The following is a 25,469-nucleotide window of genomic DNA, read 5'->3' on the forward strand; positions in this document are numbered from 1 at the left end:
ATTCTTTTTTTAAGAGAAACAAAAGAAAACAATATAAGATGATTTGAATGTAATAAAAGAGAAGGAGATTACAACTATCATCTCTGTCATATTCAATGACTTCTCTTTCTGATCGAGTGAAAGAAGTGTATCTTGAAAGACAAAAGAAAATGATTTTGGAACTGATGAAACCATCTCGATCCATTGCTTTCTGATCGACCTGAAGTGTAATGAATATCTATCTTTTTAAAAAAGGAAAAAGATATAAGGTGGCTTGAACTTATAAAATGATCTTGTTTGATTGATTTCTGATCGACCAAATGAAATTTTAAAAAAAAGATAACCCAATTTTCAAAGGTATTTTGAAAGCTCTGACAGTCGCCGTGGGTCAATACGGTGAAGATGACATGTTCCCTTCAAGGAGCACCTTATCAATCATATGTTGATAATAATCTCGAGCCTTGAACATTAGATCCATCGCGGTTCCAAAACGAATGCCCCATTTGACCATGTGATTGACGTTCAAGAACCGTGGGTACAGGAATTTGGCAAAGTTATTAATTCGATGTTGTCGGAAAATGTCCATCACATCTTGAATCTCATCACGAGGAACAGAGGCGTATTCAAGATAATCCTTGAGATTGTTCTTCGTCTTTTGGATCAGGTTTTTGACCATGGTACGAGACACCGAGATCGATCGGCCTTGAAATTCAACATAGCCACCCTTCACAGAGTCTGGCAGGCTGTTGATGTTGCATTTAACAAGGTCTTGATAATACTGACGTGCCATGAAGATGAGGTCCATTGCTGTTCCATAAGGAATCCCCCATTGTACCAAGTGATCAACATTCAGAATTGCTGGAAAAAGAAATTTTTCGAATGAGTTGATGCGGTGTGGACGTAAGATGCCGATCACCAAATTGATTTTGTCTGGTGAAATGTCAACGTAAGATAAATAATCTCTCATTGTTGTTTTGCTTCTCAGCGAATCAATCGTATCATGATCCACCGTTATCGAGCAGCCTTGAAACTCCAAATAATCAATTGTCGCATCATCGAACTGGGTATTGGGTCCCCCGTTCCCCGTCAAGCGTGCCATCTTCTTGGGGGTAGGAGGTTCAGACTCCTTCTCGCAGTCTGTGTCACTAGCTGCTCTTTTAGCATTGCGGCAAGGTGACGAGTTCTCAACCAATGACTGGTTCTTCGGATGATTTGATCGAAAAAAAAAATGAGTATATTGAAAAAAGAGATGATTCAGATGGGACATTAAACCGCTCACTGAAGCCAAATTGGGGTCATCCATTGTCACAATTGCACCTGAGATATTGATTGATTGGAGGTTGAAGGTGATGAGGTGAGAGGTGATGACTTGAAGACGAGCAACTGCAATCGGCAGGAAAAGCAAAAAACTTGGCCAAGTTTTTTTTGAATTGCACAAAATCCACCTCGATCAATTGAAAAAAAATACAACCACCTGTCAAAAGAACTTGTTGAGGTTTTGTTGAGGACGTGGAAATGAAATTTGTCCCAAAAAACACAAGTTCCATCCACCTGCGACTCACCTTGACTTACACACAACTCATGTTTCCCAGCTCTCAACGTTATCAAAGGAGCCCAATGGGATCCAATTACGATCGACTATCGACATCCATCATACCCAGGACCCGCTCAGCGTCTGATGCCTTTGGGTTGGACAGCCGCCACCAAAACACCCCTAACCTGCGGCACCGCTCGTCGCAGAATGGGCCCATCCAGGAAGATGAGCCTGATTATCGTGCTGCGTTAGGTGACACATTTTTCACACCCGATATGATGCGATCCGAGTCAAGACCACATTCATCAGGAATCAGTCCTGAGGAAAATGTGGTTGACCCACTCGCATTATCAAATATGGTTAGCACAATTGGTGCTCAATTCGGTCTCACTCCGAGAGCAATCTCTGAAGTGGACAAAGTTCTTCAGGTAATGTAGCATCTGTAGCCCAAAATTGAGATTGAAACTGATGCTTTGGTCTTGTTGAAGTAGCAACCCAATGAACAGAGCCGCCAGATAGCACTGATTTGCTTCTTGGCCTCACAGTTTCCAGCCAATCGCCAGTCCAACTCCGCGGATCAAGTCACAGTTACGGTTGGCCCCCCAATGGTTCAACCTAAGGGTGATCTATGGAAAGCTGAAGATCGCCTTCGAGTGAGTCAATATCCAGGAACACAATGATTTTTCTATGTTATACTAACATGAACATAGTATAGACTTTCATTCGAGATTTGATTAAAGACCTGCTTATGAAATCATCAATACAAGCCTACTCAACATCAAACTCATTACGCAAGCATCCCATCGTAGAATCACTCGAGAATCTAGTGATTGTGAGTTCCATTATATCTCGATTTCAACCTTCAAGCTGATGTTGTACCCAACCCTAGGAGGCACTAATGGCTGTCGATTGCAAAGTCAAAGCCAATGAATTGCCAGAAGGATTTCGAAACAGTGATCTGAATGCAGAAGGTTTAGTACGAAAGATTGTTAAGGAGATTGCTAAAACAGAGAAAAGCAAATTCCAAAGTGCACTCCTTGACGGTATCAATAAACCGGCAGTCGGTTCTTTAGTCCCTAAGTTGTACGATCTGTACTTTCAGCTTGGCCGTACACGAGCTCCTAAGAGCTTAACGATATCTAATGATGTGATCTGGAGCACGATCAATCTTGCTGACAAATGTAGGATTGCACTTCTGGTGAGGTTGAACCAACAGTCAAAGACTGTCTGCACGACTCGGCTGATAGTCATTGTACACACCTGCTCTATCTAGCGTCTTGAAGGTACCATTTTCCACCTCCACGCCAAGAACCCAACCCAGCCACGCAGCGGTCCAAAGGATAAAGCCGACCGATCAATATGGGACCCAGTTGATGAGCGCCTGGCTTGGGCCAGAGACCTCCCCCCCTGGAACAAAAGGCGTAAGTACTTCTCTTACTATATGTATGATCTTCACTGACATTATACGCTGTCGTAGCTTTTACAGATGGATCATTAAGTACGACAACCGAATCTTCACAGGCAAAGAGACCTTTGAACGTATCAAAACATCCAATGACATTCAGATTATAACCCAAGAGGCCTTAAAGGAGTGGATCATGCAAGGTGAACCACCATTAGCATGATAAACAATAATATACAACGACCTAAAAACATGTAAAGGAAGAATGATTTTGAAGACTCGTGTCGCTTCTTTCATTAACTTCTTCATTCATCTGATTTCAAGTTTCTTTAACACCTTTTCCAACTACTTCATAACCTCTTCAGCAGGAAGATCTTGTAGTTATTTCCTACCTACTACATACAATTCATCTGGCTAAAAGCATGTTTTGTGAAATTCGGTCTTTTGAAATGAAAGAAAAAACAATCCCATCGATGCTTTGTAACGTTCACTGCATTCGTATCGTTTCACCGTAGCTTTTCACCGCAAAAGCGGTCGAACGATACCGTACCTGCGGCCCTCTCGCTGATTCTGTTCCAGGCCAGGAACAGCGAGGCCACGTGTCAGTCTCGTTCCGGCCTTGAACTCACTGTTCAGAACTTCCCTGGAACAGTTATTGAAATGGTCTCGGGCGGATTCACATCCAGTGATTGATCCGTCCAGGAATCAATCCTGTTCGGTCCCCGCTGGACACGCTCTAGGCACGTCCCAAATCAATAGAAAAGTGACACGTGCCTGTGACGCTGTCGATTCAGATTTGGGACGTGCCATTTACCCCCTGGTGTAGTAAGATCAACTGTGCCATACCCAAATTCCGAGCACCATGTCTATAATACCTCCCTGAACTCAAACAGATCTCGACATCAAGACACTTAAGGATTTCTCAAGACTGTGTCGGTCAAGAAAGTCTCTTTCAAGCTTCAAACGACTCGCAAATATTGAATAGGCGGTCAGCCAATCTGAAAGACCCTGTTCAGCCACTGTTGAACAAAGACACAAGGAGATGCTCTCCGGATAAAGGCATGAGCGATCGAGTAGGTACTACTTTGGTTCCCCATCAAGTTGGGAATATTATATTTGCATCTGAAATGACAGCTGAAGAACGACCGGCTGATGTTGGTATTTTTATGATCATGTATTTTTTACTCACGGAACATGTTTTTCATGGTTATCTGATGTAGAACTGCCCAAGTCCGAATCCCGCCTCAAGAGTTAAGACTACAGATGAAGACTCCAAACCTTGTCGCATGCAAAAACTTTCATCGTGGTATTTGAAAAATCCACATCAAGCCGAGGATGTTGAGATCGGGGTCCAAAGCGCAATGTAAGCAAATCCACAAAGCATTGCAATGGCACTGCCCAACTTCCTTGACTCTGGCCATGACACTCGGAACCATTTTTAGTGCATTCAGCGTTATGCCTCATTAAAATCCCTCTCTCGACTCTCGAGTGGAAAGGAGGGAGCTTGTAAAGATCTGGAAATCGTGGTTGTCTCGGCCGCAATCCTAACAGTTCTGGTATGTAGACTTTCCACACCGCCATCACCTGCAATCTGGGATATGATTCGCAAAATTTCACCTTTAGCCATGCTATGGATTGCTCGGGAGCGCTATGTCCACACCCCGTGGGACCGTGTCTGTAGACTTGGTTTGAACTTTGCAAGACTCCAAGCGTGATATAGAGGTGTCGTAAGATAACTTATGATCACTTATTGATCTCCACTCGGTACGCTTCCGGTGCAAGTTCTCCTTCAGCTTTTCGAGAAGACAGTACCCTTATGTTTTCTTTTCAATCTCATGATTAGACAAGTGCAAGGCGATGAGGACGTGTAAAATTGATGAAGATGAACAAACAAATCTTGCATCATCAATCAAGACTTTGTAATAGCTCTGTTCAGGACAGTGCGGAATCAAAAAGAAACCGACCTCCAGGCGGTGCAAGAACATTGCCTTACTGAGCTAAGAAACATTGCCTCGTTTTACATCGTTGTCAGGCTAAAGAAAATCTTGGAGTGGGCACCAAAATCGTGTGATGAAGAAGACAGTGCTTCCAAATATATCCTTGATCAAAAGTTCTTGTCTGCGTGATCCAGAAAGGATGGTAAGGTATAAAAACCCAAGGCTTTTGAGCCATTTACGAAGCTTTTTCATCTCATCTTGATAATTAGATATCGATTTCTTGAATCATACAAATCTTGCTTTTTAACACACTCTGAAACGTTTTATAAATCCCTTCCTAACGATCTCATCCTAGAATATCTTTATAATCCTTCAAAATCCAAACATTATGCGCGTCTCAATCAGCTTTGTATTACTTACCCTTGCAGGTGAGGAATCGATTCAAGACGTCACATATGTTGACCTAACTGTTGCTGAATCTTGTTCTTGCAATTTTATTCCTAGTCATCGCTTCTTCTGAGGTGAAAACTAGGTATGAAAAAACTACTTACTTTCCACACTTTAGTTTTGTTATCTGATATTGACATTTGGATCAAATCATTAGGCCAGCCAATGAAGTAGCTCGTCAAAACCTTGGAAGTCTTCAAGAACCTCGCTTGATGACCCGATGTGATTCATGCGGAAGTAAAAGTGCGACTGATGCATCAACATACGGCGGTAGCAAAGGAGACACTGTGGTAGATTCGAGATCGTCAACTTCGGCTGACCAATCAACTCCTGGATCCACCCCACCGGCCAGTGTTTCGAAAGTCCCTGGTAGTAGCAATGCTGACACACAGGCTGCTACCAAAAAAGGTAAGTTGACGATAATCAAGAGAGACGTGGTGATTGTGATTTCTGATCTGATTCATTAATCCAGATACTTCCACTCTGGATAGTGGAAAAGCCCAAGCTGCTGGGACCGCTACGACTGATCAAGCCGGCGGCACCACACAGGCTGACAACAAAGTCGATGGTACTGATACGCCCAGTGACACCGGTACAGCTGCTCAAACCCTTGACTCGCAAAATTCACAAAACACCAGTTCCTCGAAGACAACTGCCAATCAATCTGCCGCAAACACGGTGCCTGGAGGACTCGCCGATCAAAAATCTGAGAGTACTCCAGACACTCAACAAACCACAGGTACTCAAAGTACTCCATCCGGAGCTACTGGGAGGACTCAGCTAGCCCAATCTGCTGATAGTACTTCAAACAATGGTGCTCAATATGGCCAAAACAATCAGCAAGCCATTGATACCAGCACAACTACTCAATCCCGCGATACCACTAGAAGTTACCAAGGATTGGTTGAGAGCTGCCAACAACTACTCCCTAGATTCATCAGGTTTACTCAAATCGTTTCACGACCTGATGTAGATTACAATTCTGCGCTACAAGAATTTGCCTCAATTCGAAGCCAATTTGAGGAAATCGTGAAGACTTATTCATCATGTGGTGGTGGTTGTGCTCAAAATCAAGATCTCGTAAGTGTTTTCTTTTTATCTTCCATCGTTGTGGGATTACAATTTCACTTATTTGGTGAATTTATCCACGAATCCTTCATTTATAGGGAGTCTTACAAAGTGTTATCAATCAATTGATTGCTCAATTTTCTGGTTGGATCACAGCTTTCAGTCGTTGGAGTTCCTGGAGTGCCGTATTACAGCGTAGGTTTTATATAAATTTTGATTTTGGTTTCCTTCCTGAAAATGCTACGTATAACATATATAATCAGATTATCCAACTGACGTTGTTCGACAAAAAAAATCCAGCTCACTGGCAACCATTCTGTAATTCACTCGAAGATTTTGTTAGATTGTCTAGAAGTATTGGTATTAATACCGCTCAAGTCTTTCAATCTTATAACCTTAACCCAACAACTCTACAAAGCTATCAAATCAACGCAGCGGGCTTCTTTTGATGACTCAAAGATCTAACTTTCTTGATCTTTTCTCAACTCTTAGAGGCTCTTCTTGGTGATCTCTCGAGTTATCTAAAAATTGATGTGAACTATTATGATTGTCATGAAAAGAGAAAGGTAGAAGTGATTCTTTTTGTTAACTATCTCAACTCGCTGTATCTTCTTGTCGTATTCAGATGTAGGGGTTTTCAATTTTGTTTTCATTCTGCAAAGCAAATATAACAATTGTTGGACAGTTTAAAGACTCTTAACTTGCTGGCTCTCGTGTTTGAATGATTAGTCTAGATTCTCATGTCAAGACTCAAAGAAATAAGAGTAAGCATCAAGGCAGGAACATGTTTTATGGTCACAATCTTTTTGATCCATACCCCTGGATTGGGTTGCGATACCCATCGCTTTGGCGAGTTTTATTGCAAAGATGAGGTTGGTGGAATATACCCGAGCCATGGCGGGACCAAGATTCTTCGGATGCGGCATCCAAGGCATCCTGGCTCGGGAGCAGGGCGGATACTGACGAGGACTCCTCGGGCTCGAACAGATCCGAGTCAAATTGTCTGCCGGTGCCATGCTATTTATGAAACAGATGCACACCTCAAGTAACTCAGATCTTGAATGAACATCATTGCCGGGAGCATATCAAGGTAAGAAGGCAGTGTTTCCTGCATCAAACATGCGCGCTACATCTTAAGAGACTCAGTGGATCAGATCACGAACAAGAAACATGTACAGGAAAGATATATCCATAACCCTCGAAATCACTTCCAATAAAAGACAATCACAGATGAAAAAACACACACATGACTATAGAATAAGATATACAAGAAATCCTACAAAAAAAACTGTAAACAACAAAATATTCACATATACATTTTGAAAATAAAGAGAGACGAGGCATGCAGAAGTACCTAATTTTTGTTTTGAGAAAAAATATATAACACTGAAAATTGAACTTTTGACAAAAATCTTAAACAAGAAGAGCACTTTGATATATACACGACCTAATCATAACCAAGTAACAGAAAAACCCTTGAGGGGGGGTAGAAAAAACACACTACGAGGTGACCAAGCTTGACTTCTGAATTATTGAACAGCCAAATCATTAGCTCAGAGAGGAGTAGCGAAATCAAGATCAGGGTATAATGACCAACGATAGATAGTAGAGCTTGGCGAAGTTTCATTAGAAGAGTAAGAATGAAGATTAGACGGCGGAGCAAATCTACCAGTAGGAGGCGGTGTAAGCATTTGATTCCCTCTACCTGACATGAGATTTTGATGAGATCTAGATTGTTTTGGAGAGAAAGAAGAAGGATCTTGATTGATGGAGGTAGCTGGGCTTAAAGGAAGTGGAAAGTTGGATGGATGTAAACCAGCTTCTGTCAAACTAGGAAGCCCTCGAGTCAAGGGTGAAAACGGAGGGATCCTTTCGTTCATAGAATATAAGTCCGAGGTCAAAGGTGTGATTGGAGGAAGTCCACGCATCGAAGCAGGAATAGCAGACTCGAAAATGTTATCTCTATCAAACGACCTAGCAGATGTAGTGTCAGAATCCGGTGAAAGGGTGTATGATAAGGGCGAAGGAGGTCCGATGTCGAGTTGCAATGGATGAGGATGATGCGCAGGGTATACCCGGGTGCGAGAGGCTTGTGAATCTGAAGCCTCGGTGTCAGACGTCATCATATTATTGTTTTGTTCTTCTGCTTTGTATCTAGCATCAGACCGAGAATCTGATCCGGTATAAGGGGATGTCGGTTTATCAGGAAAATCAGATCGTGCTCGAGGTGTGTTCGCAATCCAACTCGTTTCCTCGCTTCCGTCTCTCAAATCATGTAGATGTCGATTCCAATGCGTACTACGAGCACTCAATGGAGGTGGCTTAGGGGGCTCTCCGATAAACTTTCCACCGGCATATTGTCGTTCCGGAAGGTTGGCAGACTCTCGATCACGTACCCAGCGAGCAGAGAGTCGTCTTCGTGTTGCCCAAGCATCCGGAGTAAGGGCCGGATTGTCTCCGGTGACAATCAGCTGGACAGCTCGAAAGTCTAGCAAGGATTCTATTGGACGATGTTGTCCTTGTTTGCAGATACGTAAGATGTCGTGAGTGATATCATTGCGACTTTCAGGGTCCCCTCTTCCGTCGCGAATAATCCAACTTCCGGCTTCAGGCCACTTAGACAAGAAATAACGAGCGGTTTCCTCGCGGTAATGCTCAAGAGAGCGTGCGAGACTGCGGAGATATGCGTTTCGAAGAGGCGTGCCGTTGGTCACATCACCCATAAGTAATCTAAAGAGTAAGAAAAATGAAACTTTGATGGGCGTGATAGGCCAGATTGGTATAGAGGAGAGGGTCATATAATCTGCGTATTGACGGAAAGATTTGATGCTGCCTTGCGGGATGTGCTGTCCAGCTCTTCCAGATTCGTACAACTTGACCAAGTCCTCATTCTCTAGATGTTTTCGAGAGTGATAAGCAAGAGTGCAGAAGATCAAAGGTGAAGGAAGTAGTTACAGCATCAGCGATGATTCAATCTATGGACGCGTTCAGTAAGCTATTCAACGAGGAGAACATGACGTACCTTCGCCTCTTTCTCGGATTACGCGCAACACGGTCTCACCATGTTCGACTAGGTCTGAAACATTACACACTGGAGGATGACCATGAAAAGGGATATATGAACGCGTTGAAGCTTGAGATGTCGTAGCGGAATCCATAGCTTATGTGAAGTGTATAAATCAATCCAAGAGAAAGTGCCAAGAAGTAAAATCAAGACTGATGCAATATAGAAGAATTATCAGACCTCAACAGAATCAACTAAAACAAAAAACTAACGGACTAAGAAGTGGTGAAGCGAAAATGAATGATGAATACTCAAATACAAACAAGAAGAAGATGACGTTTTTTTACGAGAAAGATGTTTAGCGCGTAAAGCTGAAGTCTTCACCACTCTCTCTTATACTCTTTACTGTTTTCAGCTGAACAACATATCTGGTACATGCTTTTCCCCAAGTAAAGGCATTAGTACCCACCGGAGATCTAGGATGATACGAAGTGAAAGGCCCAAGCGTCCTTGATCAAACGCTTATCCTTTTTTTTCAATGGCAACTTTGTACACAGACCCAGATGCAGAGCTCGAGCCGGGATCAAAGAGACCGTTGATCTTGGCCCTTGTTCTCTTGTAAACAAATAATTTGATCATCTCATCCCCACTACCCGCATCAAAGGATAAAGGGATCTGTATCGTCTTGGGCTGGGGACCCACCAACAACTTACCATAACCAGAAAAAAATCTGCCGAGGTAAGTTTTAGACAAGATAAACGCCTGTTTGATATCGAAGTCAAGACAATAGTTTTTTCGTGGAGATACCTAATTTTTCCCTCCGAAGGCTCTCGAGAGGATCATGAAGAGGAAAAAAGGGACTTCACAAAGGTAAGGCTTGAGGATTTTTCTTCTAGGATCCAACTCGAAGCTTTAGGTAAATATTGATTATCTTCATATGAATTGATGCATTTGACGTCTTTGCTTACTTAACCATATTAACAAATTGGGTGTGAAACGATGGGAGGTGGACGCCACACAGGATAAGAAAGACTCCGAAGACATATTTTCCAGATGAGTTCAATTACATCACCTTCGATGCCTTTCAGTGATTCCTTTAAGCAAACTCTGAAGGATATGATGAATTTGAGTATTAGGAAAGTGGATCACTAATTCCCCGGTGAGAGAAGACGCGAATCCATTACACGGATGTATGAAGCGCCTTGTATTGAGGTTATGGAAGTGGGATTCAAGTAAGGCAGAAAAAAAACCTCCAAACGAAAAGTAAGTGCAATTTGACTGTATCAATCTTGCCAAGGAAGCTCAGGGCATAGGACCAAACGGGATTACCACAGCTAATTTTATCAATACACACACAAACACAAGTATAAAGGGGAAGAAGAGTAGATGGCAGATATCTGTTTGAATGAGGAAGATTGTCCTGGCCGCACATAAATATGGATCGCCGGTTTCGGGGTCCGAGCGCGGTGAGAGGACGGCTCTCTGCAGCTAGAGTTGTGGGTGCCTGCCAGTCTCCCAGAACTCATCCTTTGCCTTCATTCTATGAAACCCACCCCGATCATCAGTGTGGTTGAAACAAAGTGTGATTGATATTTGGAGGCAAAAGCTCAAGAGCTGCAGGTACGGATTCGGAACCAACCGAGATTGATTGACTCAGTGCGTCGTCCACGATAATGATAGTCTAAGTGGCCGTGAATCCATGAAGCAAGCGAGAGAAGAGTTGAGAGACACAGCCGATGCAGTCATAGAGGCTTGCACTTTGAACATGATGATGAGGATTTGCACGGAATAAGTGGGCAAATCCGTCAAGCCACTGAGCTTGCTTTTCATAAATCCAGTATTTATATGACGATCGAATCTTCAATCGGTGTTCGTATTCTCATTTATAAGCCGCGACTGGCCGGACGCTAGAGTCGATTGTCAAATTAATCGAAAGCAGATTGAGAGCTTCCGTGTAAAGGGGGCGGAGAGGAATTCAGGTCTCAAGACGGGTAGGGAATCAGTGGGGATGCGTCGCATCTTCGGAACTGATCTGAATGATGAGTAGTCCATTAAGCTGAATGTTGAAGAGCCGGAGTAGGAAAGACTTCTACATTTGAGGGCCCCTTCAAGGCCCTCTGCAAGACGATGTGGGCTACGTTGCTCAATCATCACAGCTCCAAAGGCCATGTCAGCCTATGTTCTCGTCTGCAGGCTTCTTGGTTGGATGTGAGACATAACTGAATGGACTAGAAGCTGGCAGTACAGTTGAGAATTGACCGGAGGCGGTCATTGAACTGACCACCCGCTGAAGAGATGTTGTTGACGGATTGTGAATCGCATTCGCAACGCAGGATTCGGTAAGGAGCCGCTGATTGATGTAAATCCCAGCTTTTATTTTGATAATACAATACAGTTGTACCGCTGAACTGTAACAAAAAGTGGATGAGAAATAAAAAACGTGAAAGTGCAAACTGTTATGTAAATTCAAAATTGACTCATCCAAATAAAAATTAAAATTAAACTGAGTCTTGAAAGTTTCATTTTGCTCATTAATCAAGGACTGACCATCTCACCAGACACAGTCACTTCTGACCACACACACTTCCACTGCCCTCAGATCTGAGCTGAGATCGGTCGGCTCAAACACCGATTGTCAGAAACTGACTTTCAGCCCACCCAGCAGCAATCAAATCTCACTTAGCGCTTTGGTTGATTCACATCATTTTGCAATCAATCATTCCCTATCATCTTCTCAATTCATTCTCCACGCCTTGCTTCAATTCCATCTCACATCTATATTACATAAATTTTGACTATCACTCCACAATAATTACCTCTATTTCGTTGAATCTTGCTCTTCCTCTGTTTATGGTCTTAGAACCTTTTATGAGAGAAATGCGGGCAAAATTGTCGTTCGACTTTACTGAATCGTCTTCAAAGTACGGGTAATGGAAGGAGAAGCTTATATGTAAATGAATCAAGCTAATTCAGTAAGGAACCAACCAAGTCAAATCTTTGAGACTACCACTGAACAAAAACCCACAATTTCAAACATTGTGATATATTCTTCACTTTTTGAGGATTTTTGTTAGCCATCCTACCAGCAAAAAAAAGAAACATGTCTTCCAGATAATTTCACAGCTTGATCGCGGTCTCAAAGACCCCTCAATGTTAACTATGTCTTTGGTTAGATATGGGGTATTGGCTGTCTTCAATCTTGCTTTTCTGATTTTTCATTATTCCAATCTGGTTGTTTTGTTGTTGAGAGTCTTAATGGAAATCAATGAGGTAAGTCGTACAACAGCCATGCTTTTATGGGCGCGTGCGCAGGAGGAGAACTCAAAAGCTCTGAATTATCACTCGGGTATGCATCAAGCAACGATTTTTGTCTCAATCGAAGTAAATCGCTGTATATTGACCGTATGCTCTTGGATGGTTCTGGCCCACTCTCGATGGAAATGCAAACCCAGATTGAAGATTGATTCCACATACATAGTCAGTGCAATTCTTGACAAAGCGGCCATACACAAAGCCTTTGAACCCCGTTCCGCATCTCCACCAAAGCTTCAGACTGGGCTGCTTGCCTCGGACTCTGATGTCATCAGCTCTCCATGAGCTGGCTCGGTTGGTGACTTAATGAATTATGTGAAGATAAGTTGTAGAATAATTGTCGAGTTGAAATCAAGCTGAGGTGTGGACAGTGATGAAAATTGATTGTTGACATGACGAGATTGAGCTGGAATTTTGAGCTCGAATTGCAGACATGAACCGGATCGATTTCGGCTGATCTCGACCAACTTCACTTCGCCTTGTTCCGTGATGATATAATTTTCATTCTCCTGGTCTACACTCATTTTGGGCCGTCGTAATTCTAACATATTCGATAATCTGTTTTCTCACAGACCTCAATCAATCTGGGAGGGTTATAACTATGCTCCTGTCGATGGCTCCTTTGCCGTTACTCACCAGTACATCTTTATTCGCCTCGTGATCGTTGGTTTCCTCGAAGGAACATTTTTATAACACCTTTAATAATCAATTAATAATTTTTGCCTTTGTTTCTTCTGTGAAGATAGTTGTACTGCTAGTACTCACCTATAGTTGACATTGAATACCATTCCTTTCGCCTTATACTATATACGAAAACATTTCGAGAATGTCAAGAGCAATGAACCAACACACCTCTCCGCAACTCTCAGTGCCTCAGGAAGTTGATAACAGAAATCCATTACAAACCGGCGAGTCACCTATGGTCGAAGGTCTTTCCACATACCCACCATTTCAAAACGATCAAGAAACCAGCAAAATTTTGGTCAACAAAGATCACGACGAAGACGATGATGACGACAAGAGAACGTTAATCGACCCCGATGTACTTCGCGATGTGTAAGCGCATTTAATCCATTCTTATGCACCCATCCCAGCAGAGATTTACTGATGACTTCCTTTTCCGTAGCATTATTGGTCTAAGTGATGGGTTGACAGTTCCTTTCGGGCTCACGGCCGGATTGTCTTCTTTGGGGTCTTCGAAATTAGTCGTGGTCGCAGGCCTTGCTGAGGTATGTCATGAATTACTTTATATCATGAAGTCGTCCACATGTTTACAATCGCTATCCAACTTTCACAGCTCATTTCAGGCGCCATCTCCATGGGCATCGGAGGCTATCTCGCTTCAGAAGCAGAGCGAGATCAGTTCCGCTACATGCAAAGAAAGATTAGAGCTCGTGTCGCTCGTTCGACTCCACAACAAATGGAAACCAAAGTTGACGCAATCTTGGCACCCATGGGAATTCGATCTGATATTTCTAGCGCCGTTGCCTATGATCTACTCCAAGTCGAAAGCCAATTCGAACTGATTCCAACCGAACCTCCTCGTACTGGACTCTGGAACACATGCACAAACATGCTGTCCAAAAGACGTGAATCTTACAAGTCAATCTCAAGCCCAGAAGAAGTCGAAAATGGTTCGACCTCCGAGGCAGGCTCAGAGGATGCAGGCATGACAGCTTTCCTTTTGAAGTTTGGAGAGGGACAAGAAGAAGTTCCTACAATCCGTCTGTACATATCCGCTTGTACCATAGGTATCGCTTATTTCTTAGGTGGTCTCATCCCAATGGTAAGTTTCCGCCTTTCATCAACGCTTGTGTCTTACAACCAGCTCATCAACAAAACAACTCTGTTTCTCAGGCCCCATACTTTTTTGTTGAAAAGGCTCGAGACGCGTTAGGATGGAGTGTCGGGGTGATGACAATTACTCTCATCATCTTTGGGATTCTCAAGGTAATGCTCTTCCATCTGCACCTAAACACTCCATCGTGATAACTGACTATGCGTTTCTCAGGCCTACTTCACTGGTGCCGAAATAGGATTTTTTGGCTACATGAAGGCGAGCGCTTCGACTATTGTGGTAGGAGGTGCAGCAGCAGCAGCCAGTTATCTAGTCGTTGCAACTTTGGAGAACCCTACCACCTCGATGGCCAACCCCTTATGATCAAGAAAGGTTTAGATAATAATGAGTTCTCAACCCACATTGTACCATTCTGTGAATTCCACACGTCCTTTTTAGTTCTACAGACAAAATGCAGGCAAAGAAAAGAAACACAAACTTGATAATAGATTTTGATAACAGCATGCCGTTTTAGACCTCCTCGAGCTCATGAACACTCTCGCGCAACGCAATACAAAAATTTACACATCCCAACCCACACGGGCACCTGAGCATAAAAAAACTTTAGCTACATTGCCCACAGGGAGCCCCCTTCAACCTCAGCCCATGCGTTGCGTTTTCATCATGCTGGAGCTATTTGGAGACACAATGTTCTTGCGCTGATGGACAAGTTACTCAACTTCGATGTGTAACAAGAGTTATATTTTCTTCTCCTTGTATGCAGCCTGACACCCGCGATGTGCGCCTATCACCAAATAAGCTATAAATTGATGTTATGTACATATTCTTAAAACTCAGTCCGATTGTACCTCTGGAAAATCTGAGTAGATCTAAAAGTCATCTCAACCTGCACCCCAAGCGTTATCATTTTGGGCTTATGGAAACTTATGAGTGGCAAGAAGCTTATCCAAATAATAGTTCAGGGTAAGTCAATAATTTTGACAGCCAATTTTCATTATACATATTAAAAAATTGAATCATCTTTACTGAGGGAGTACTACAAAAAACTTGGTGGAAAAAAAATCAATGCTGGTTTGTCGCCGGAGAGATCTAGGGGTAGTTCTACAAGGGGAGCTAAAGCACATGTCGGGTGCCCCAAACTGTCTTGTAAGCATACAGAGGCTTAAGCTACCACAAGACGAATCAAAGCGTTGAACCAATGTCCGATGGATATGCGACGTTTGATAGGTGGTCTTTTGTCCACAGAGCTCATAGGTGAGCGTAAGTATCCGGTCTGTATGGGCCGAGTGGGAGACGGGGGAAGGTACGAGGCTTCTTGCGTTCTAAGCCCTTTGACTTTCCTCGTCTCATCTGGTGCAGACTGCGGTCTGTGGAGTCTGGGTCGACCTTCCAAGGTGAAAGATGGTAGAGACAACTCGGCTACAAATGGGGAAAGAGAGAAAGCAAGTTTAGTGTATATTCTACGAGTTAGTTATAGTAAGATCAGATGGATGATTCCCGGTTGATGCGTACGTCGTTGATCTGATTCTCTTTTGTAAGGCTCGGGCTTCACCAAGTTAGATGGGACAGGGTGCGATGGATTCGAGGATTCGGAGTGGGGTTTTGAAAGAGGAAGAGCTGCAAGAAGATTCGAAGGCGCAAAGAGTATCAGCTCCGTATAGTTGGATAAATCTGCCTGGATTATGTCGCCTTATTTGAAGTTTACATCACATACCAGAGTAGTGAAGCTGAATCCGTGGCAGTTGGGCTGTGGTCTGTTGCATGACCAGAAGGAAGGCCACTGATGCAAATTTCAAAAATGTGGTTGGGAAAAATGCAAGCATGATGATGGAATCTTTGTGTGATGGAATGTGAAAAAAATGTAATGGATCTTGTGTCTTTGATGAGGTGAGGGATGGGAATGAGTTTGAAGACCTGAAGCAGATGTCCTTTTAATTGGGATTTTTTCGAAAAAAAAAACGCGTACATACCGTTCAGCTCTGCTGTAGCTTGTTCGCGACTGTATGATAGCTCGCGTCCTGCCCGCTGCACAATGCGCATAGCGATGTTTCGAAAGCTCACCCTCGACCTTTGTAGCTCATGGGATACGTCCCTTGCCGTGTGCACCTGTCCAGCACGCCTTCATGAGGAGAAAGCAGGGAATTCATACGTGTATCGAGTCACTTATTGATGTAGTTCGATAGACAAATGACAACTTATGGTGAGGTAGTCGAACTTGAACTGGTGAGGAAGTTACATAGATTGAGATTGAGTGTGATGTGGAGAGAGAACATTTTCATGATAGAAACATCATCAAGACATAAACTGACTTGTGAGTCAAGGCGAATGAAAAAGTTCATCAGGTTTAGCCATACACAGCCAAGTACTGCGAGCAATAATGAGTAATAAACACAGTGAAGTACTTTGGACCTCATGAGTACCCATGACGTCCGAAATCGACCAGGTCCTGAAGAGAACCAAGTTACACCGGGACAGACCGGGACTCTGTGTGCATCCCTTTCTTTGAAAAAAGTACTTTTGGCTAAATTGCATATACCGTAGGACGATAAGTTTGCTTTAAGTAAGGCAAAAAAATCAGAAGAAACAAACGGTTCGGCTGCAGGATCGATGATGGCTTCCAAATCGCAAGAATATCCACAGTTCTCTCATCGAGCAAGTCTGGGCGAGTTAATCGCAGTCGCTGACGTTGAAATCCCTCTGACCTCCCTTGACCAGCGTTTTTTGTTGCAACTTTTCTCATGTATGGATCAATACTTTTCTCAAACCACTAATAGCCTTCAAGATTGTATCATTTTTGCTTCCAGTGTAACGAAGCAGGCTAAAGCTCAGTAATCAATTGACAGTCATACTATTCACGTTTTTAGTTACTTTTCGGTCGTCCCACAAACTGCGCTTCTCTGCCTCAAAGGTCTCAGCTTCAGTATATACAATGTATAGCGGAAAGCTCGCGACCAGGCCACTGGTGCAAGGCGTGTTTCGAATCGGCAGTACCGCAGTATGGGGGGTGAATCAAGCTTCAAGCTGATGTAGTGTTTCGAATTCAGGTCTGCTTGTGTTTGAAGATTGCGTGGCATTTCCCACTTGATCGTCTCTCATCTGCTACAAAGATCTTACCGAACGTTCCCCAGTAAGGGAACTCACCAATCAACTTACACTCCTTTATCTCGATACATTCCTTTCACACAAATATTACCTCAAAATGAACCCAGCAAAGATACTCGTTCATCTCGTAACTCTTACTCTATTCTCAATCTCCATCTCGATTTCTAAATCACATCGGAAATGTACAGCAACATTAAACTCAGCTGCCTATGGAAATTCTTGGGAAAAACCAAATGTGAAATGGAAAAGTCCTAAGCATGCTACAGAAGGAATCGTAGATGCAACCGTAGAAGGAAGAATCAAAGCACCGACTGATCTAGGTGGAACGACCAAAAGTCATATTTGCTATGCTCAAACTAGGGTTAACTTGACTGATTGTAGTATGGTTTTGGGAACTAATACGACAGGTTGGAATCCGTAAGTCATGTTGAAATCTGTTTTTTCCACAAAATTCATGGAGAACTTGTTTATCTGATCAATTCGGTTGTGAATGATATATATCAGACACTCTTCTCCAGTCTACACTAGTCCCGATACATGGTATTTCAACGACACTATCTCTTTCAGACCCGATTGCCCTGAGAGCATCTATCTTGAAGTTTACGAGAACCATTAGGATCAGGATCAGAATCATTCCTCAAGTTCTATTGTCATCTACTCTTTCGAAAACCTTTTTTCAGCTTGTGTACCCACATTTCAGCAAAACCAAACTTATCAATGTCCTTCATTCCGGAATGCGAGATGGCTTTATAACGTGTATCAGAAGGATAGCTTTTAGAGAATCAGATTTTGTTACCTTTAAAGCTCTCATCTTTTATCCTTCAATTCCGGTAGTCTGTGAAAGGATTCAATACTATAGCTCGAACTTTCCATTACAGTTGCGATGTAAAGTTTGTGCAGTGCCCTTGCGCAAGACTAACTTGAAGGAGGAGGTAAGAAGCGTACCCAACCCACAACATATATTATATATACCTATGGAAGCTGTGTGATAGACTCTCCTGGCATTGAGGTTGCAATGAAAAGTCTGATCGGAGAGCACCCCCTCTCATAAGGTTCGAGTTACCTTCCTATCTGGCAGATTGTAGCGGGCTTACAGATAAGTTCAACTTATAATAGATTGGGATGAGATTTGAGTCGAGCTTCCCTGCTCTACCAACATATGCATGGACATGCTTAAAATCCCAGCTCAATAGAGCCCAGTGATCCATGGGAGACACGCCAGCGGTTATATGATATGATACAATGAAAACTTGACTTTCGCTAAATATCAGAGACGTGCTCCAAGCACGAAGTCTCCAAAGACCGTAAGGAGAGTTGGCCCAAGGAGAAAGAGAGCTATTCCACTGAGCTTAACTTCAGATTGGTGCGATGATTAGCTCTTGAACCCACCACTTCTCCAGACAGGGCAGTTAAATAAATACATAACCAATGCTAGATGGAAAATAACTGGCTATCTCTGTTCCTGGGCTGAATGAAGGTGCAAGCTCATTTTGAAAACTATCCATATCTACTGTTTTGTTTTCCCTTGATGCTTGATGCAAAGGGCCAAGATGTGTTAGTATAACATATTACAATGCTTGGGAGCATCCCGGATATACCTAAACTGTGATCAATATGCATCAGTTGAGCTCTCAAACTATCCATCCAAAATATAATTCCGATTAAATTGAGGTTGGAAGATTTTTGATACTTTCCAGAAGATGAGACCCTCAAGAATGTAAAAAAATGCAACTTTGAGGAGCATATATACCTACCTCAAGGCACTCGGGACCTATCCTTCTCTATCTGGAAAGAAATTGAAATTTCAATCTTTTTATCTTGCCTTGAAACTGAAAGTATCATGACTGAAAACAATTAGAAGTCCCTCATGGCTCTTGCTTTTTATGAGCTTTCAAAGTGGAAATGTATCAAGCTTGCAAGAATCTGGCTATCATTTCTGTGGGAGATCTGATATGATGTTAATTTTACTCACCTCACCTAACCAGGCATCAAAATTAATCAAAACTCGTGATCTTCCTCAGAATTGATCTAGAAAGCTTCTATGCTTACACTCTATCCCTGCCACTCTTGTGAAAAAAGCAGAATGAACACATGCTTATGTCCTGCTGATAAGATCACGCCTTACTATGGAAACTGTGAGTCTCTTTTTGAAGACTCCATTTCTTACAAAGTGCTTGTAATGCGTCATTATGGTAACTATAGGTGATTGCCAAAGATATACGTTGAATCATGGATGATATTTTTGATCTTGTGAACCATGTATACAGGTTTGTTACAGGCCTGTTACATACAGTCGATCGATGATGAAATCGTACACACACCACTTTGGTGACCGGTCTCGGTGACAAGAACAAAGGATCTCCGAGAGACCGGCAGTGATTGTATTTACAACTCATCATCATCATCAAAAGGTATTTCAACTTTCTCATTTCTCTTACTTACTTACCTTACAACATCTTTCTAACTTCTCATCATCTTTAGCATCATCATCCATCTTCAAATCTATTTCAAAATCGTAGCATCATGTCTTGGCAAAGTAAGTAGCTGATTCGAATCATACATTAGACCTTCTTCACTGACTTAAACCTTTTCTTTAATGTTTTGTTTGATACATCTTTATAGCTTACGTTGACTCCAATTTGCTCCTGACTGGTCACTTCTCCGACGCTGCTATCTTGGGTCAAGCAGGTGGTTCATGGGCATCCTCATCTAATTTTCAAGTAAAGAACCCATTTACCATTTTCAATTTGCATATACGCCACTCATCACGATTCATTCTGATGGGTTATTATACTTTATAGGTCTCGCCGGAGGAACAAAGTGCTCTTACTCGAGGTTTTGAAGACCAATCCACCGTTCAAGCTAGTGGGGTTCATTTAGCTGGTGTCAAGTATTTAACTTTACAAGCAAATGAGCGAAGCATTTATGGAAGGAAAGGAGTGAGTCTATTATTCATCATCAACCTACAGATCTGTTTCAGTCACCAACATATATCATCCGTCTGGACTAACCGTTCCTGCCTTTGAAACCTCTTTTGAATAGGGTGCGGGATGTATCTGTGTGAAAACAAAGCAGGCTATCATTGTAGCCATCTATAAAGCCGGTGCCCAACCAGGTACGGCCTACCCTAACCCTACATCGTTGCATTTGTTAACCAGCACTAAACTCAAGCTGACTATCCAACTAATTGTTGTTCAACCTTATCCAAATGAATATATAGGCGATGCAACCAAATGTGTTGAACAATTAGCAGATTATTTAATCGGAACAGGATTCTGAATGTTAAAAAAAGAATAGATCAATTTAATCAAAAAAACATTTGATCAAACCTAAAGAATTAAACAGAAGAAGACCTAAAGATCGTTCGCATATCTGATTTGTAATTCATTGAATTGTAGTTTTGAGCCAATTATCTCTCTTAAAATCCTCTTACCTCCCCCAAAAAAACCCCTCAATCATCTATTTTCTTTTTTTTACTCTTAGGCTTCAAGCAAATCAAAGTTAAATGGGCTTGAAAGTTCTACATGTACAAGCTTTTTTTTGTACAAGAGCAATTTTCTGTAGCTTGTTACCTGCTACTCTTTGAACCCCAGAAGTGATCGAGACTTCCAAATCATCAAATTCGAGCCATCAGCACTTCTGATTTCCTATGGGTTTCTGAGCTATGAATAGCAAAAGTTCCGATGAGACTTAGCTTGATCATCTAGTCAGTTTGATAAAATACCAATTTTGAAGCATTTTGGTGACAAGATTTGTAAAGGTCATGAAATCCCGTTTTGTGGTTTTCATGACCATGTCAGGTGATCTTGATAAAATTTGACTGGTGTTATGACTTATGGGCTTATTCAGTGCTACTTGTTTCGGGACTCGGTTGTTCAACTTCAAACTTAATTTTGAACTACGTTTTGAAGGGAAGAGAGATATAGGTTTGAATCAAGTCCTACATATAAGGGAGGATTAGGGAGGATTGGTACTTGGTGAATGGGTCGAGTGCCTTATGAAAATGTGTTCAAATATGTATCAGCTTCTATTATCAGCTAGGAGAATGCAAGTTTCGTAAATTGTTGTGCATAGTTTGAAGCACAAAATCCATGGATGCTGTTATTGGAAACTTTGAATATATTCCTCGTGTAACAAAACTAAACAACAGAAGAAACAAAATATATACAAACAGAGCATAAAGAATTGAAGATGTAAAATAAATTCGAAAATTGATAGTTTACTCATGGTCTCTGATCCAACTTGGAACTGTCCAATCTTCGTCTTTGCTTAACTCGCTATCGTCTGAACCTGGCACCGAGATTTCACTCTGGTCATCAGAAAAATCGTCTTCTTCTTCTTCAGATAAGTCTTCCTCGGAAATGTTAGTATCAACATCAGATAGATCTTGCTCTGGTTCTTCAACATTGGATAAGTTCAAGTCAGGTACTGCACCTTCGATAGCTGGTACATCGGTCTCCGCTTCATCAAGGGGATTTACCGTGTCTGTGTCTACGGTTTCGATATGAAGAGCCCCCAGGGGAACATCGTCCGCTTCCATGTGCTCTTGGTTTTGCTCGTCGACTTCCATTGGGTTTGCGGTTAAAGCTTCAGCTTCGGTGGTTTCCTGATGTAAGTTCTGACGGTGATGAAACTTGAAACTTATCTGTCTTTCACGGCCCCAATTCTCAAGCGAGATCCTTTGTTGATCTAGAGGGAAGATTTGTGAAAGAATGACCAACCTCAAGCTTGGCCAAGCGTTTGTGTCCTTTTCAATGCAATCCAACATTTCTTGAAGAGCCTTTCGGGGCCTAGCGAGATGGACGTGGAATTTTTCGAGCTTAGGGGCGCTTGATAAGGTTTTGAAGATATAGGGATTAACTTCGAATCCCGAAAAAGTAAAGCTCTCTAAGACTGGAAATGGATTTTGATCAGTGAGGGAGAAACCGCCAGAAAGCTCCATGGTTTGACCTTCGACCCGAATCTTCTTCAACGTCGGGAATCTAGATATGAATCCATAAAGCCCATCATTCTGAATGTTCCAGCAGAACTTCATAGATAGAACCTTCAAAGGACCCTTCCAGTCGAGTCTGGCCCATCTTTCATTTGGACCTTGAAGACATCCAAGAGAAAGATATTCTAATGAGCAACGAGAGGCGAGAGACTCACCAAGTTGTATGCTATCAGTATCATTAAGCTGCGAAGGAGCTTCTGAACTATGAGCTCGAAATCGAGTTAGATTGGGTAGTTGCCAAACACATTGAGCAATATCATCTTCAGCTATGAAAGAATAGCAAACCCCGCTAATGTCTAAAGAAGTTAGAAGGGGAAAATTGATTAGAGAAGACGTAATTTGTCTATGAGCGAGCCTGAGATGTTTAGAGAGTAAGTTATCGGGATCGTTGAGTATGGCGATCCTGGTAGCGTCGAGCTCAGCAGGAGTGTAAAGACGTATATGCTTTACCGTGCGTTGAGACAAATGATCTAGGAGATCTTTGAGATGAACAAAAGTATTTAAACAGGTCTGGTCAAAGAGGCCGTCCGGGGTGGAGAGAAGTACGCTAGCTTGCAACACGCGAACATTTCTGGTTAGGTATTCCGTATCTGAATGAGCCGCCTGCGCATCAAGATCTTGTGATTGGCTAAAGCGTATTGTCTATCGGTGCAAAGTTAACAAATTTCGTAAGGATTGTAGATCAGTATCCATTGTGCATCAAGGGACATGGTCCATAAAAATTGTGCTTACCTTCCAGCGAAAAGATTCGCAGACACGCCTTAGTTTCCAATTTACTTGAGATAGTGCCAAAAATGAGCGAGCTGTGAAATCATATGGAGTCAATCAACAGTGAATTAGCTTTGGGTGAAATGTATTGCATGAGACGAAGTTCTGAATTCTTTTTACCTGTTCCACTCCTTCCACTGTATGGATTACGGACTTGGACGAGCCCTTGACTATCCAAATCAATTAGATAGTAGATTATTGCTTCTTGAATCTCTGTGGGTAATTGGTCAAGCATCTTGTCAACGGTTAAAATTGAGCCTAGGATTGATGGATGTATTGAGTTTGATTTGTAGATTATTGTGAATGATGATTGGATAGAAATTATTGATCAATACTTGAACATTGGATAAATGGTGATAGCTTCTTATAACATATTGACCCACTCGTCCCATGGCATGGAAACATTTTATGATCACAGTGAGGGAATGCAAAAGCTTGTTCCCGTACGAAAACCGCATTTCGAGAAAAGTTCATTATCAACTTCAAGCGTAACATTGAAGCGTAGTTCTTCGGCCATTAAAAAGTGCGGCTGCTAATTCCTCGCCAGAATTCAAAAGTAAGTGATAATATATCATGGAAAATGTCACAAATGAAAGTCATATCGTTAGTTGAAGAAGATGATTACTTTTCAAATCGAAAAGCTATCTGGGTTTCTACTCATCAGCCTATGGAAGATATTGGTGTGCTTCGACCCGAGCCGTGTCAACTTTCCCAAATCAAAAGCTTCCAAAAGCGAAAATATGTCAGCTGGAACGTTTTTCCAAACCAAGGAATCATCGTAATACGTTTTCCTGCCTGAGGATATGCTGAGCAGAATCGACTCGGACTATACATGTACTTCATTCGATTCGGAATGGATGGTACTGGACAGCATCGTCTCTCATCAATCCGGTTCCTCGATGACCTGTGGGGCCTGATCTGCGATCCGCCGTAAAAACCGAGATGACATTTCTAGCGTCCCGCCGAGTTGTGTGTCTCAATATGATAAGCGCTGACATGACCGAACCCGGAAAGACGATTTCAGCCGTGGATGGGAGCGATTTGAAGTTGGTAGCGAGGGCGCGGCGAACGCGCAAAGAGGGGCTTATCTTAAGCTTAGTAGGCCTCTCATCACAAGGTCGATTAACCGATTCGAAACTCAAGGAAGAATGGTCAAGAGACCGACGGTTTCGTATACTTTCGTCGTAATTAATCAAACTGCAGTTTAGAGAGTCCTGTCTAGACTCTAAAATAATAATCCATTGCATTTCTTTCTTCGTCTCGCCCTGCTTGAAGTTACAAGGCAAGGTAACAATTTGGCAAGGATTTCTGTAAAAGGTAAAGAGAGCTTTTGATTGAGTTTCTCAATTAGTAAAAGACAAGTGGGAGAATTTTACACAGGGTGCTCCGAAGTTTTCTGAGCTCCAACCTCCAACACTTGGAATCTATTATGAAATCCAACAGCACTATCTTCCGATGTTATCGATTCATTTCATTTCCATCAACGAAATTTGCGAGCTTCTCCTCATGGAACTCCATGATACATACCATCACACTGCGCGCGCTTCAACACTTAGGCGCACGAGCTGGGTACATGAGCTCACAGGCGTCCCATGTCACGTGTCATTTCCTCTCAGTTCGTCCTCATCAGGCCTCACCTTAACGAGAATGATCACAGAGATCGAGTAGTCGACAATTCACGGTCATAGGGGAGAGACCAAGGCATAGATTTCGCTGATTAGAGGAGCAAGGCCTTTTTTCGACTCAGTACAAAAAGCCTATACAACATCCAAGTTCTTGTTCCAGTCTCATCATCATAGTTTTTTATCTTGCATTATTTATCATACTGGAATCTTTCGAGAAATGGTGAGTTTCACTGAAAGAATCTTACCGCCTGCAGATCATGGAGTTTTTATTTATTTGTCCGCTATCGAAAGGTCGACACAGTCAATACAAATATCACGGCCTTTCTAAGAGCACTCCCCCCGGATATCAATCCCTACGCTGCGTTGGTCCCTTACATCTACGCGCAGGCTTCAGCGGTAAGAGATATGGTTCCTCCCATTTTCTAGGTCTATTGTTCTCTGCTTCTGATAACTACAAAGTTGCGTTTGGATCACGGGATGTCTTCATTTTGAAAACATGA

General features: G+C 42.3%; 9 protein-coding genes across 9 annotated transcripts; 7 read left to right on the top strand and 2 right to left on the bottom strand.

Moving 5' to 3' along the window:
• Positions 1–1,560: 1,560 nt before the first annotated feature.
• On the top strand, positions 1,561–3,011 carry MELLADRAFT_86222 (uncharacterized protein; the record flags this gene model as incomplete). The annotated part of the gene is made up of 6 exons (XM_007409708.1): positions 1,561–1,941; positions 2,005–2,166; positions 2,229–2,345; positions 2,403–2,711; positions 2,761–2,934; positions 2,991–3,011. 6 exons carry the CDS (start codon positions 1,561–1,563, stop codon positions 3,009–3,011), a joined length of 1,164 nt encoding a protein of 387 aa, XP_007409770.1.
• Positions 3,012–4,042: 1,031 nt separating this feature from the next.
• On the top strand, positions 4,043–4,630 carry MELLADRAFT_106317 (uncharacterized protein; the record flags this gene model as incomplete). The annotated part of the gene is made up of 3 exons (XM_007409709.1): positions 4,043–4,069; positions 4,136–4,278; positions 4,405–4,630. 3 exons carry the CDS (start codon positions 4,043–4,045, stop codon positions 4,628–4,630), a joined length of 396 nt encoding a protein of 131 aa, XP_007409771.1.
• Positions 4,631–5,240: 610 nt separating this feature from the next.
• On the top strand, positions 5,241–6,577 carry MELLADRAFT_63019 (uncharacterized protein; the record flags this gene model as incomplete). Its single annotated transcript, XM_007409710.1, has 5 exons — positions 5,241–5,280; positions 5,357–5,384; positions 5,457–5,707; positions 5,772–6,379; positions 6,524–6,577. 5 exons carry the CDS (start codon positions 5,241–5,243, stop codon positions 6,575–6,577), a joined length of 981 nt encoding a protein of 326 aa, XP_007409772.1.
• Positions 6,578–7,544: 967 nt separating this feature from the next.
• On the bottom strand, positions 7,545–9,636 carry MELLADRAFT_116425 (uncharacterized protein; the record flags this gene model as incomplete). The annotated part of the gene is made up of 2 exons (XM_007409846.1): positions 7,545–9,260; positions 9,390–9,636. The coding sequence occupies 2 exons, from the start codon at positions 9,523–9,525 to the stop codon at positions 7,921–7,923; spliced, it is 1,476 nt and encodes a 491-aa protein (XP_007409908.1).
• Positions 9,637–13,810: 4,174 nt separating this feature from the next.
• Positions 13,811–14,642, top strand: MELLADRAFT_29221 (uncharacterized protein; the record flags this gene model as incomplete). The annotated part of the gene is made up of 4 exons (XM_007409711.1): positions 13,811–13,912; positions 13,981–14,187; positions 14,332–14,469; positions 14,541–14,642. Coding segments are annotated over 4 exons (549 nt in total), but the record flags the coding sequence as incomplete, so codon positions are not given.
• A 653-nt stretch (positions 14,643–15,295) lies between these two features.
• MELLADRAFT_106321 (uncharacterized protein) lies at positions 15,296–16,142 on the top strand (the record flags this gene model as incomplete). Its single annotated transcript, XM_007409712.1, has 5 exons — positions 15,296–15,444; positions 15,512–15,627; positions 15,709–15,741; positions 15,841–15,957; positions 16,021–16,142. 5 exons carry the CDS (start codon positions 15,296–15,298, stop codon positions 16,140–16,142), a joined length of 537 nt encoding a protein of 178 aa, XP_007409774.1.
• Positions 16,143–17,680: 1,538 nt separating this feature from the next.
• Positions 17,681–18,959, top strand: MELLADRAFT_106322 (uncharacterized protein; the record flags this gene model as incomplete). Its single annotated transcript, XM_007409713.1, has 3 exons — positions 17,681–18,000; positions 18,284–18,515; positions 18,855–18,959. The coding sequence occupies 3 exons, from the start codon at positions 17,681–17,683 to the stop codon at positions 18,957–18,959; spliced, it is 657 nt and encodes a 218-aa protein (XP_007409775.1).
• Positions 18,960–20,207: 1,248 nt separating this feature from the next.
• MELLADRAFT_35827 (uncharacterized protein) lies at positions 20,208–20,862 on the top strand (the record flags this gene model as incomplete). The annotated part of the gene is made up of 4 exons (XM_007409714.1): positions 20,208–20,303; positions 20,385–20,522; positions 20,626–20,698; positions 20,804–20,862. Coding segments are annotated over 4 exons (366 nt in total), but the record flags the coding sequence as incomplete, so codon positions are not given.
• A 940-nt stretch (positions 20,863–21,802) lies between these two features.
• Positions 21,803–23,579, bottom strand: MELLADRAFT_63024 (uncharacterized protein; the record flags this gene model as incomplete). The annotated part of the gene is made up of 3 exons (XM_007409845.1): positions 21,803–23,218; positions 23,309–23,379; positions 23,465–23,579. 3 exons carry the CDS (start codon positions 23,577–23,579, stop codon positions 21,803–21,805), a joined length of 1,602 nt encoding a protein of 533 aa, XP_007409907.1.
• Between the last annotated feature and the right edge of the window lie 1,890 nt (positions 23,580–25,469).

The sequence above is a fragment of the Melampsora larici-populina genome (assembly GCF_000204055.1).
Source record: "Melampsora larici-populina 98AG31 unplaced genomic scaffold MELLAscaffold_17, whole genome shotgun sequence".
Taxonomy (NCBI): Eukaryota; Fungi; Basidiomycota; class Pucciniomycetes; order Pucciniales; family Melampsoraceae; genus Melampsora; species Melampsora laricis-populina.